Source organism: Gouania willdenowi, chromosome 17 (genome assembly GCF_900634775.1).
Source record: "Gouania willdenowi chromosome 17, fGouWil2.1, whole genome shotgun sequence".
NCBI classification, from domain to species: Eukaryota; Metazoa; Chordata; class Actinopteri; order Blenniiformes; family Gobiesocidae; genus Gouania; species Gouania willdenowi.
This window is the reverse complement of record NC_041060.1, coordinates 25,510,407-25,525,165: the sequence shown is the minus strand read 5'-3', so window position 1 is coordinate 25,525,165 and position 14,759 is coordinate 25,510,407. Positions and strand designations below refer to the sequence as shown.

Sequence of the window (14,759 nt, the reverse complement as noted above, 5' to 3'; positions counted from 1 at the left end):
GATGTATAAAGAGGTGTACATACTCTGTACTGTGTAGTGTTATAAAGGGGTATATTTGCGGGTGCAAAGTAAAATAGCGTGTGCGATTTCCCTGGTTTAATTCTATGGGACATGCGCATGATAAATTTGTTTGTTGTATTATTACTCATTTTCATAATTTTTGTTTGGTGTATTTTTCTGTAATTTATGTTTTTAGGAATTATTATGTGTATTTTTGGAATCATTATGTGTATTTTTGTATCTTTCTGTTGTCTTTGTGTGCATTTTTTGTATAATTATTGTTTTTTGTTGCCATTGTAGTGATTCTGGAGTCATTTTTGTATATTTTCAGTGTAGTTTTGTGCATTTCTGTTGTCATTTTGTGTATTTTTTGTACAATTGTTTAGTTTTGTGTATTTTTTGTGTAATTATTTAGTTTTGTGTATTTTTTGTGTAATTATTTAGTTTTGTGTATTTTGCGTAATTTTCATATTTTTGTTGTCATTTGGTGTTTTTTCTTGTAATATATGTTTTTTGGAGTAATTTTGTGTGTTTTTGGAGCATTTTTGTATAGTTTTGTGCATTTCTGTTGAAGTTTTTTGTGCTTTTTTGTACAAATATTGTTTAGTTTTTTTGTTTTATTTTTACGGAGCCCCTAAAGGGACACAGGTAATTTTTCTTTTTTATTGTGTGCTCACGTAAAAGTTAAATTCGAGCACGTGATACTTGTATTGCGCAAGCGAGCACATAAAGGTAATTGTTAACCCTAATGCTGAAATAAAGCTTTACGAGGTCCTCTAATGTGATTAACTCCTTACAAGCAGAGCATGCAGCCTGATGACTGACGTGTATTAGCACGCATGTAAAACATAGGCTATGTATATAACCTCGGTTCTATGAGTAATATGAGTGAGATGTCTCACTCATATTATGAAATAGAACTATTAGGTGATCCCTTAGAACAACTTTTACGTGCTCACATATTAGTTTCACACGCCTGCCTGGAACCTTTACCTGAGCACGTAATAAAAAAATGTCCCATTAGGGGTATTTTGAATACCTTAAATGTGGTGAGGGGGCACGTTTTGAGGCGTGTGTGTGTGTGGGTGTGTGTGTGTGTATGTGTGTGTGTGTGAGAGACTTGCTACCTGTTTTCCTGTTTGCCATGTGGGACTCTCTCTATCTCCACCGTGGGTTCTCTCTCTCACACACATGCACGCGCATCAGCCGCGTGCATCCACATACTCCGTCACAGGTTGTTGAAATGTGCGTGTAGAGAAAAACAACCCGGGGGTCCAGTCTTCCGTTGTCGCAACTCTCTCTCTAAACGGCTCTGTGTGTGTTCAACATGTACATCCAAGGTGCGCATTTGGTTATACAGCACATGGTGAAAATATCAGTGTTTATAATGCCGTATCTGCTGAGAAATTGGAAGTTTTTGCCGTTCGCTTTCAACACAGCCGCAGCCATTGCGCGCCAATAACTTCAGTCCAGTTTTGAAATGACCAAATTACTCCAAAATAACGGATGCACAAACTTGGGGTATTTGGAAGCCATTGACAAAGTTTTAGGTCCAACAGATACCGCATTGGGGAGATATTCGCTCCACAAACACACACGCATACAGAACTTTCTTGCTTTATAGATAGATTATAGATAGATAGAAGATAGATAACGCTGTACGTTTTAATAACAACAAAGCTAAGCCCTTGCAATTGTTTTATAATTCTCAGTAGTCTTTGGGTTCGTTACGTGTTGCCTTGAATCATATCTGACTGAGAATCTTGATCTCTCTAACTTCCCCCTCCCAAGAAAAGAAAATGTAAGTGTTTCATTAACTTTTGTTAATTTTGTGGCTTTAGAAATGATTCACACAGAAGAGAAACCTTCTCTTAAATATGATAGAGTGTGGCTTTGTGGGCGTATGTATTGGCACATCGCACTACATACATGAGTGCATGAATGTGCGTTTGATTTGCGTGGCAATGAGGTTTCCATGCTGCGTACATCTGAAGGCGTAGCAAGTTGAGGCAGAACAAATAACGTGAAGTGCAAACTGGTAAAAACTAATAATACCACCACCTCCAGCAATTTAGTTGTCATGGTGATCCAAATATAGCATAATTATAAATGCGTTGTCCCCAAGCTGTAACCTTTTCAGGTTATTTGACCCCTTTTGTTAAGATAATATAACCGGCAAACAGCTTATGTTCTGGCCAAGATTTGTGATGCAACAAAAACATGTTGTTGTTTATCTTTACAAATTGTGCAGATTATTTCTGGTAGGCAGCATCGACTAAAGATCACAACGGTCGTTGGCCAGCAGAAGGCTTTTTGACAAGGCAGAAGGCTTGGGGACAGTTACGCTCAGTTAGTTCAGAGCTGCTCTGCAGATGGGCATGTTAAAGTCCCTTCTGTTGGTTCCTAAAGATGCACAGAGAGGGAGAGAAAGGGAGAGGGCTGTACTGTATGTACTACAGTTATAATGCTGTGCGTTGACAAAAGCCACACCAGGAGCTGCTTTTTGCACAAGCACTTAATAAAAAAATATCTTGTATTTCATAAGATCTTGCTCTTTAGAGCTTATTCACTTACAATAAATCAGTTTGCCCTCAGACGTTGGATTTGTAAGTATTGATGAGAAAGATGATGTTCATTTTCTGTAATGCCATATTTCCCCATATAAACCAGTCACCTACATAACAAGCTGTAGAGGGTTAATTTACTTTGTATATGTGTTACATTTCATTAAAATGTATACTATTAACCTGCTTTCTATTTCTTTATATATATATATGTGTGTGTGTGTGTGTGTGTGTGTGTGTGTGTGTGTGTGTGTGTGTGTGTGTGTGTGTGTGTGTGTGTGTGTATTATAACATTGTGCACAGTCAAGTACCTTCTATTTATTTATTCATCTTCTGTCCCCACTTTATTCTATTGAGTGTTACACAAGGCAAGGTACAGCTTTGACAGGATTCTGGTCTAAATGAGATGCTTTCCCACAATTATTCAAAGGTGTTGCATCCATTACAGGATGATGGTTCAGTGACACCTAAGATAATAAGTTCCCCCTCTCAGGTTCACACAAACGTATCAAACGGGAAGGAAAGTTGACAGAAATAAAAAAAACGAAGCAAAAAATGTAAATACTGACAACAGCAAGTAGCAAGGCGAGGAGGCAGCAGCTGCAGAATGGTCCGTGCAGCACAGTGCAAGTACATGAGTACAGCTCATTTATATACTGTGTCATGTGTGTGCTCAACTTTCACTCTGTGACACATTCATGATATATTTCCTCTCTCTGACTCCTGGTAATTGATCAGTTTTCACTCACACGTCAACAGTTTTCATCAGCCTTCAATAGGATGAGCATATTTTGTATTCATGCATCCTTTACCTCACTGCTAGTCTCAGTTGCAGTGATGTGTAGCTTTAATAATACAAGCCAGGATGTAGTGCAACTGCAGACCTGAGCTCTGCTCTACCATAAAAACCCAAATCCGACCCTGGAGAGAAGAGCTCCACAGTCTCTCTGTTTAAAAGCCAGAAAGTTCTCAGTGACTTCCCATATTTTATAATGAGCGGATAGGTTGATTGCAGCTGTAGTCAGGCTAAACGTATAGCATTCTCTTCCACGCTTGATTTTAATCTTTCCAAAAAGTTGGAGGTAACTGGACTATTTGGGTAAAAGACGTGTGGTATTTACAGAATGCAATGTGTAATCTATGAACACAATGGTATCTTCATGGATTTTCCAGTGAGATAGAATACCAATGGAAACCTCACCAAACACAGCTGAAAACCAACAATCAATCATAAAACAACACAGCCGCCTGAAAAGAGGGTCAAATAACCAATAAACTGATGAGCTTCCATTAAACCCCAGAAACATTCATTCAAATGTAATAATTTTGTATATATATATACGCAAATATATTTGCAACTTCTATATTTCCCCTGTATGCACCTTCTTCTTGGATGAACGGCTGTAGATATAATATGGGTGCAACTTACCATTTAGAACAGGGGTCTGCAATCTTTACTCTACAAGGAGACATTTAACCTCATCTCACCTGGATTAAAGTCCTCCTGGAGCCGAAACAATACCTTCTCAATGAAGACAATATAGTGTATTAAATTCTTTACAGTTAAAATTATATAGAATAATGTTTGATTTAATTAAAACTTAATTTAAAACAGTATCTTACATCTTCTTACACATCTCATTTTACATGAACACAATATTTTTTTTAGTTAATGAATTTGAAAGGCTCCAAAAAGTAATTTGAATTTGATAACACATGGTCAACACATGCTAATTGCTCATTTCTTGTCACACATAAAACATGCATATTTAACCGGCACATTGGTGGTTAAAAGAATCTGTTCCCACACAATTAAAATCTCTATTTTCTTCCAGAATAGTGTTTTTGTTGGTTTAGTTATTTTACCAGGGATTTAAAACTTAAGGTTAGTCACAGGTGCAGGAAAGTTGATGGTCTGTAGATGTTGCAGGAGGTGAAGTAGGAAGGTGCTGAGTCACTGGACAATGTGATTTATTTCTAGGTTAACTAATTGTTATATTGTGGAGCCGAAGAAAAGGAGTCAGAGGTGGAGTTTTCAGCACAGAACTCCAATCTTTATTTGCCATTTAACCAGGCTCTTCTTCACCTCTCTAACACAGAAGAAACCAGCATGTGCAACACACAAAATACTTCCCCCCAGAAACACCCTTCTCAACAACACTCTTCCCCCGCCACTCCCCATTTACTGGGTGAATTATGAACGTGAAAAACAGTCACCAGAATATCTTGATTTTATATGTCATTTATCATTAATAGCCTCTGTAAAAAAAAATAACAATTTATTTCAATAGTGTTTTTAAAGCTATAGGGAGCCATTGCATAAGAGTCAAAGAGCCACGTTAGGCTCCAGAGCTGCAGGTTGCAAACCCCTGATTTAGAAGGCAAGGGAAATTTATTTGTATAGTGCATTTCATACACAAGGCAACTCAATGTGCTTTACATGATAAAACATTCAACAGCTTAAAATCAATAAGAACATTTAAAATCATCAGTAAAATCAATTAAAATCATCAACAAACACATGACATCAACAACATGACTAAAAATCTCTCTCTCAATCATATGCAGTAGAGAAAAAAAAGTGCCTTTAACTTTGATTTAAAAATGTTCACATTGGATGCTGACTTCAGCTCTGCTGGCAGTTTGTTCCACTTCTTTGCAGCATAACAACTAAAAGCAGCATCACCATGTTTACTGTGAACTCTGGGCTCCACTATCTGACCTGTGTCCATAGATCTGAGAGACCTGCTGGGTTCATACCTGACTAACATGTCACTGATGTATTCTGGACCAAACCCATTCACAGATTTATACACCAGCAGCAGAACTTTAAAGTCTATTCTGAGACTGACTGGGAGCCAGTGTAAAGACTTTAAAACTGGAGTAATGTGTTCTGACCTCTTTGTTCTGGTTAAGACCTGAGCTGCAGCGTTCTGAACCAGCTGTAGCTGTAGAAGAAGGAGTACTTTTTGCAGTGTTTTTCTTCTTCTTCAAAATAATTGTAACCGTTGTCTTCTTTGTTATAAGAGCAAATTGGAATCAAAGGGATCTATTGATCACAGGTGTATAACTATAGCCATGGTTTTGTCATCCGTCTGTCCGTCTATCTCCTAATGTGGATGTTTGTTAGCAGGATATCTCAAAAGCTTCTGAAGGGATTTCAATGAAATTTGATGAACTGTTAGACAATGTCAAAAGGAAGGAGAAGTTTGATTTTGGATATAATCAGAAAGGTACTGTAGATACAGCAGTTCTAAACTTGGTGGAGGTTTGGGCTTCTCAGTGCCCTTGTTGTTGGTGTAATAGGTTTGCTTTTAGTCTTATTTTATGAAGTTGGTGGGTTCAAGTACCGGGGGACTCTTTTTTAGTTAGATTTTTAATGTTTTTTTTCCAGTTTATTTTTTTGTTCATTTATGTTTATAGTCCTTTGTTATGTATGGCACCCCCTGTCTTCTCTGTGTGCAAGTGCAGAGAGGTCATATAGTTCTGACTCTCCACACTGGTGAAACTCACCCCAATTGCCTTCGTTCGCTATTTAAAGAGTGATTGTGCGTGTGAGTGTTTGTGCTCCTTGGTGCCTTATGGTTTGTCTCTCTGAGGTCTTTTGGGTTCATGGATGTTGTTTATTTCAGTACTTTGTTTGGTATTTTGCATTTCATTAATGGCTTTAAATACATTACTCCTGCCTTCACATCCCTCAGTGTTTGGGTCCTACACATACACATACACTTCAAAAACCAAAATACCTCCTGCATAGTGTAATTGACTGTGTGTACAGCAATAAGCAGATATGAACTCTGTCAGTAACATATTGAAGCATATTTTTTGATGTTTAAATCTATATCACATACAGGAATAGCCCCCCACAATAATATTGTATAAGTGATCAGCTATAAAAGGATAATCAATGCTGGATTGTTGAAGAATTAAAACAGACACTGGTACCTGAAATATCACATTAAAATCTTTCAAAGGATTTTGTGATCTGCCATTTTGCGATCGTGTATTTACTTAAAGAGTCAAGTCAAATCTTAATTAAAAATAATTATTCCTAGCAGAATCAATCCTCACATTAATCTAATGAAAAAACGTTTGAATCTCAATATCATTATCATGTGCCTGGTGTCAAAAAAAAACACAAACTTATCCAAAGGAGAGGCTACTATTCTAATATATTTACTACTCTTTTGACATCTTAATATGATTGCACTGCAGATCTCTTTTCCTTCTTATGGTTTTCTTGTGTGAATCTCTCAGATATCTGCTCTGTACTAAATTAAGCAGCTCTGATCAGCCCACATGTTTTCCAATACCGGGTCACCAGGCCACAAGCTTCAGTCATGGTTTCTCTCAGTGGTTGTGTGTGAAATTCCCTACCTATTGATTCCACCACTGATTGATGTGTGAACACAAAGGATACATTTTGTCATGGTCTCTGTGTGTCTTCTCAAGCCCTGTGTGGATTTGTTCTTTGGTCAATGTTATTTCAGTTATTTGTATCTGTGTAGCTTTTAGGGTTTTTGTTCAGTTTTGATAACTGAGTCCTTGTGTGTCTGTGCTTTCTGGTATTCCTGCTTGTGTCTTCACTCAGTCTGGTCAGTAGTGTTTCCATTACCCTTTGGAAATGCACAAAATCTAAATAGCACAATAAAAACTGGTAATGGAAACACCTGAGATTTGAAAAAACCTCAAGTATCACGTAAAGGTTTTGACGCTTTCATGAGGAGGAATTTCAGACGTTTCGATATTGAAATGAGTCGCAATGAAACACTTTTTCCGCAAATACACTTCACAGAACGTGACATACATGGTCACATGACACAAACATGGCGCTGTACGTGTAAACAGATCGAGCACTGGACCTGTCTTAGCATTAGACTTAAAAAGCGAAGTCTCGCGGGATGAGAGTTCATGGGAGTTACGAGGCGCCTGCCCAAACCAACCTTCAATGGAAACACGTTCGAATCGCAATTATACTTTGTCGACATTTGTCGTAGTACAGCTGTTCTGGGATTGAGAATGTTTGGTTAGATGAAACGCGCTAGCGGAGAGAAATCCTTGATATGTTCATCTAGTTTCGTAGAATTGGCCCAGAATGTTTTGCTGGTGCATTATTTGTCATTGTCATCTTAATCTTTATTTTGTATCTTGTTCTTTCTTTGAGTTTTTGTAAAACTACTGGCTGGTTTTATGAGCACTACTCCTATTTGCTGCACCTATACATATCCGTGCAACAATTGTGAAAAGTAAATATGTCTATTGGTGTGTTTTTTTTATTTTTATTTTATTTTTATTGTCCTATACAAGAAAAAGTAATAATGGTGGTTTGGGCCTGTAAGAAGTTGTAGGTCTGCAGCTTTTTGTTTATCACACTGTGTAATAACATTTATCTGTACTTGATGTTTGATATGCTTCGATGTGAGGTTACTTCTTTTTTTTAGTTCTATATCTCTTCTTCCTCACCATCAATTCTCATCTTCATCATGTGGTATTTTTTTCAGCCTTTTTAAACTTAATCTGGTCTTTCTTTTGCTCAAAGCTCATGATATCAGTTCCCTACGTTCTTGCCACCCACACAAGCTGTGGTATTATTTTTAAAGTATGACCAGGCTTCCTCTCCTGTACAGAGGTATTTTTATAACAACATTACGGTTGCTACCGGGAGAGACTTAGAAACCAAGGAGGTAGGCGTTGTCTAAGCCTTTTGCCCATCAAAGTGGGCTTGTGTAGGTTTGCCTGGTTCACGTTAATCCTCTGTGAGCGAAGAGTTGGATCTATTTCCTCACAACCTTGACAAAAGGGCTGGTTGACAAGTATTGATTTGAACAATTTTGAGTTAGAATACAAATCAAAAGAAAAGGCCCACTGAGCCTGGGACATGTAAAACCTTGTTAGAGGTAGAACCATGCTCAATATTAAACAACATATATCATCCAGATGTTCCTTTTCTTACATCTGGAGATCCTCTAATAATAGAAAGCACTATGTACAGTAGCAGCTTGCACGATGCTCATAAGTGTTGACAGGTTGGCGTGTGGGGGCGTCATCAAATGAGACATTTGTCATTTTACTTCAAGGCATCTTTTGGGCACCATCCAAGCATAAGGGACTGAGGCACATTCACAGGCTTATTTCAGTGCAAGCACGTTGTCTTTCTTTCCGTGTAATTCTATTACGGTTTAAGATAAAATACACGGTCGAAAGTATTTCTGCATTCATTTTTTAGAGGCAAAAAGTCAATGTTATTTTGGGTCCTCATTATGGGGCACCGATCATAAAGTTGCGCATGCTAAAATAAACAGCAACTTTTTGCCACATTTAGGCACAAACCATGTTTAAAAAACATATGTGATTTTTTAAATGTTACTTTTGACCACATTTACAGCAATATTTGTAAAATTTGTGATATTTACTTTTCTCATAAAAATATAATGTCAATGTTAAATCTAACATTAAATCTAAATCTAAATCTAAATGTTAAATCTAAATGCTAAATGTTAAACCTAAATGAACTTTTGTTTTGGTACTTCAGGTGAATTTGCATATTAACTAAATATTTAGTTTCACCCATGACATTTAGATTTAAATTTAACATTTAAAACTTTGCATTTAGATTTAACATTTAACATTTTGCATTTAACATTTTGCATTTAACATTTTGCATTTAACATTTTGCATTTAACATTTTGCATTTAACATTTTGCATTTAGATTGAATGTTTAGAATTTAACATATACATTTAGGTTTAATGTTTAGATTTTACATTTAACATTTACATTTAACATTTTGCATTTAGATTTAACATTTCACATTTACGTTCAACATTTAGATCTAACGTTGACATTATGTTTTACGTACCACAAATTTCATAAATATTGCTGTAAATCTGGTCAGAATGAACATAAAAAAATTCCAATACGTCTTTTTAGATGTTTGTTGCTAAATGTTGCAAAAAGTTGCTGTTTATTTCAACAAGTGCAACTTTTCAATCGGCGCCCCATGCTCCACATTGTTGCTATTTAAAGTTGCACATTAACCTTAGAAACTGAGCATGGATGGAATCTATACACTGAAAAGACACTTCTTCCAAGAACTGCCAGTTTTATGGCAGCCAGTTTATTTATTTAATGTATTTAAAAAAAAATTGATTAGTTTTACCCAGAGAAACTTACCTTAACTACAGCCTCAGACTGTTTTCAAATTCTTTGTCTTCAGCAAACCATGACCCAACACACACAGACTGAGCCATAACACACTTCAGATATACAGTTCCCCCTTACTCCACAGTTCCACTCTATTATTCATCATAGAGAAGAGAAATACTCCACCTCATGTTGGGGAATTCCCAGATTTTGTGTCAGCACTGCATTTGGTCTCCTTGCTACCTAGGAGCCTATTTTAATTACACCACACAGCAAAGAATCCAGAAGATCATCAAAACTCTCCAAAATTAAATGTACACACAGGTCCTCATATATTGTTTTTTTTTTTTTTTTTTTTTTTTTTTTTTGGCACCAAGGAGGAATTACTGATTCACTGACTGATGCTTCCCCAGGTTGGACACCTAATTGAAATGGCTAAAGGCAGAGTAATGCAGCAAAGGCGCCTCCAATGAGTCTGCCCTCATCTCGTAGGCACAGGCCATTAGTCGTCAGGCACAGGAACACAACTTGAGGCCATTTTTTAACAGCCTCATTTGTTGTAATGAGTAAACGTCTGCAAAAGCAAGCAGAAGGCACAGTCCACCAACTTTAATTGGAGGTTGCTTCTTTCCCCAATTTGTCACAGTTTTCTCTCAAGAAGTGTTTTAATGTGAACGTGGCCTTGGTGAAGGTGTCAAAACACTTTATCTCTATTTCCCAGACCATGTTTCACATCATTCTCACTATAGAATGACCATGGGTCTCACGACATTGCCAGTGCTTGCGTCACTTTTTATTTTATTAACACTCCACATCCATCTGGCTAAGGGAATTGTGCTCTGAGAAAGAAAACAACAAACATGCCTTTTCAGTCATCTGTTTCAGAAAGCTAATTATTTGCTCCATACTGAGAGAACATATGACACGAGAATGAACTAATGCAGGAAATTAATTTAACACAGGCTTGGTAATAACTCGCAATTTATGCTGTGCATTTATTGCTCAGATTTACCAAAATGGACCAAAAAAAATCACCACCTGAATTTATAAATAAGGTATTTTGATATTAGATTTATGGGACGTCGATTGTAAAGCTGCACATGCTAAAATGAACTGCAACTCTTTGCAACATTGAATGAGAAAAACCACATTTAAAAAACGTATGTGCATTTTTTCATGTTACTTTTGACCAGATTTAAAGCAATATTTGTGAAATTTGTGATAGTTCTTTTCTCGTAAAAATATAATGTCATTGTTAAATCTAAATCTAAATGTTAAATATTTAATCTAAATATAAATGTGAAATCTCAATGTTTAATGTTACATTTAAATGTCACAGGTGAAACTAAATATTTAGTTAATATACTAAATATTTAGTTTCACCTGTGACATTTAAATTTAACATTTAAGATTAACATTTTAGAATTATCATTTAGATTCAGATTTAACATTTAGCATTTACATTTAACATTTATATTTATATTTATATTTCATATTTAACATTTAGATTCAGATATAAAATTGATATTATATTTTTACAAGAAAAGAAATATCACAGATTTTACAAATATTGCTGTATATCTGGTCAAAAGTAACACTATAAAAAAAATTCCCATGTTTTTTAGATGTGGTTTGTTGCTAAATGTTGTTTATTTTAGCGTGCACAAATTTACAATCGGCGCGCCATATAGATGAACTAATAACTATATAAATTTGTGACAGGATTTGTTTAATTATTGTCACACAAATGACAAACTTTGCCTCAAACATGATTTAAAAAGAAAAAAAAAAACACTTTCTCAGATTTCCTAAAGGATTTGCTGCTAATGTGGTAGTGCCAGATATCTCAGCACGCATAAACAGGTTTCATCAATGCTTTAATATACAGTACTAGTATAGCACAACACCAATGCGTGTCTATCTACAGAGGACAATATAAACATATTTCTCCTGTTGCAGTTCCAAAAGTAATCATGTAATCAGTTACCTGTCCTCTCAGTGCTGTCTTTTCTAAGGTGGTTGATTTGTGTCGCTCCAATGAACACCCAGTAAGCTCTCAATCATGATTCATGACTGCTGCTGCTGAAGGTGACACTTGTTCAGTTGATTCCACTGATGTGAGCGTAACTTAAACCGTGCCTTTAACAGTTGCTATGCACTGCGCTATATGCATTTCTTGAATTCCTGGTTTTCATCAGGGGGAAAAAAAGAACCCTAACTCACATTAAAAGTAACATTTATTGTTCTTGGAGAACTGCATGTTTTTAATGGCATGATATGCACTAACACACCTGAATTAAGTGAATTGTCATCATCTTGTTCTGCAGAAAGCCTATAATAATGAGCTACTCATCACATTTTAGTGCGCTAACACAGGGGTACATCTAAAATAAACAGGACAGTGGCTCTCCATGAAATGTAAGAAGGCAAAGGCAAAGGTGATCGAAATCACCCAAGAAAAAGAATATGGATTTAATAAAATCAACACGCACCAAATTAGGATTTGTAGCCAGTTTGGCTGAAACAGCTCTGAGACTGCGGCTGCTGTGGTTTCAGAATATTTCAAAAAAGAAAGAAAAGCATCAGTAGTGACAGGACTGACAACATTTAACAAGGTAGATATAGGTGTAAAGGCTCAGTGATGAAAACTGACAGTAAAGGCTTACTCATGCGCTCAAAGCATGTGAGCTGTTGAGTGAGCCTGGTTCTGATATAAAGGTACATTTTTTTTTTACTCTTTCCTACTTTTCCTTACCATGCTTTCCTTTTGTCCTCCTCCATAGGAATCTAGGAAAATCTGGATTGCGAGTTTCCTGCCTGGGCCTTGGTGAGTACATTGATTTATTTGGCATTTATCAATTGAAAAATTAATCACTAATAGCCATCTTATTCAAATTCCTTGATCGTTATGTCTCTTGAGAAAAGTGTTGTGTATGAAAATCAGGCTCTTATCTAAACCTCATGTATGTTTAATGTGTATGACAAGTCACAAGAGACAACAAAAAGCTGTCTGCAAAGCATTTACGCTTCTCCATTAATATTTAATTCCACCACTAGTTCAGCAAACAATGTGTTCAGTTAGCACATTTATCCATTGCACACCACAGGGTAAATGCTCTCATTTGTCATGGAATGACAGATTGGTTTAATTTGACTTTTGTTTGTGTGGAACTAAAGTAGCAGTGTGTGTGTGTGTGTGTGTGTGTGTGTGTGTGTGTGTGTGTGTGTGTGTGTGTGTGTGTGTGTGTGTGTGTGTGTGTGTGTGTGTGTGTGTGTGTGTGTGTGTGTGTGTCCAGTGGTTGGAAAAAGGTGTGTCAGACAGAGCAAAGCAATGATGCACAGAGTAAGATTTGCCCAAAACAAGCTGTGGATGAGTCAGTTAATCATCTCCATAGCGATTGTTTTTTTTTTTTATTTTTTTTTTATCACCGCTCACTGAATGGCTGCAAGTATTGAGAACATTCAGGGAAAAGATGCAGCTTTAGCTAAGCAACAGCATTGATTTTTCACTGTGTATAGGTTTTTGAATGCAGTACAATTTGAGTTTCAGTGTCTAATTTTGTTTTATTCCGTATTATTTAAACTGCATGATAAACACATTAAAGATTAGCACTAAAGTTGGAATGAATATGTTCTGATTGTGATCATTATGGTCTGATCATAATAGACTGGTCCAATGGCTGAGATTTGTGCACTGGAAACTGAATTTGAATAGTTGGTATTGAAATTAAAAGTAATAACTTGTAATTGAATCACTGTTTTGAAACTGAATTAGTAACTTGAAATTGTATTTTTTCTTGTTGAAAAAAAAACACAATTCAATTTCACTACACGGAGAGACTCCCGGTCCACGAGGTTAAGCAATCAATCACTGATTCACTATTCAGCTATATATAAACTCAACTTCTAACTTCTTCAAAATCAAAGAACCAAAAACTAAACAAAAGGGGGTACATTAAGGTCTTACTGTATGTTACGACTCTAAATTGGATTAATCTCCGTTAGCTGGCTTCAACTAACCAAACGCTCCCTGTCAGACAGGAGCTGTCTTACAACCGTGGATCACCTATAATCACAACACGTTCATTTAAGCCAAGTGATTACAGCCTCGCTACGTGTGCGTGCACATGAAAGGGGTGAAGATTGCAGCGTCTGACCAATCGCTAGAGAGAACTGGCAGACTGAGCGTCTTCACAATGAATGGAGGAACATTTTATGATCTTAAACAAATATAATGAATATAAATACACGATGACAGTGAAAAGCAACAATGAATTAGTGCTACAGTGGTGCTACAGTGATGCTACAGTAAACATAAAAGCTCAGATCTGACCTTTTCTACTCAATCAGATTTGATCCACTTCATAACTTGGCAGCGACCAGGTTAGGGTTTAAAATGATGAATAATTAAAATCCATAATTCAGACCAAAGATAACCCTGTTGTTACAGAAAAAGCAGGAATGAAAGAACCCAGACAGGAAGCTGCTGACACTGTAAATAAGCTTGCGCAAAAGCTATATATTTCCTAAAGAATGTCATCGGTAAATGAAAGGATTGCATTTATAATTAATGATCTTCTTTCCTAAACGCAGCTGTCAGATCTGTACCAACCAGAATCTTCTATCAATGGGCAGGTCTTTTTCTAAGAGATCTGATTGGTCAGGGGGCGGGGCTTTAGGACTCGCTAAAATCCAAACCAGAGCCAAACCTTGTCGCAATTAGGTTAGCCGTTCAGCATTAATTGCCATAGTGTTTAAGCTCCAGCAAGCTTTGTAGTCCAGCACACACTGATTAAATCCCAGGAGTTAGCGCGATAAGAGGTAATCTAGATTGGTAGTATAGGCCCTAAAGGAAAATAAAAACAAAACATTGCAAATCAACAAATAAGCTGCATCAGGGCTCCCATATGAGTTTGGTTTAAAAAAAAATTATATATGAATATAAAAATGTGAATTGGAACATAGGCACATCAGGAGGAGATCAGGGTTAAATATAGCAACAAATAGTCAGTCTATAAACAAAAACTGATAAATCTGGGGCGATGGAACATTT

At 36.5% G+C, this 14,759-nt stretch overlaps 1 protein-coding gene across 4 annotated transcripts in view; it reads left to right on the top strand.

Moving 5' to 3' along the window:
* Positions 1–14,759, top strand: part of kcnab1b (potassium voltage-gated channel subfamily A regulatory beta subunit 1b) — a 75,247-nt gene that overhangs the window by 18,549 nt on the left and 41,939 nt on the right. For all 4 annotated transcript variants that reach the window (XM_028472162.1, XM_028472161.1, XM_028472163.1 and 1 more), the window contains one exon: positions 12,490–12,533. In XM_028472162.1, coding sequence (XP_028327963.1) covers positions 12,490–12,533 — 44 coding nt within the window. The remainder of the gene's footprint in view (positions 1–12,489; positions 12,534–14,759) is intronic.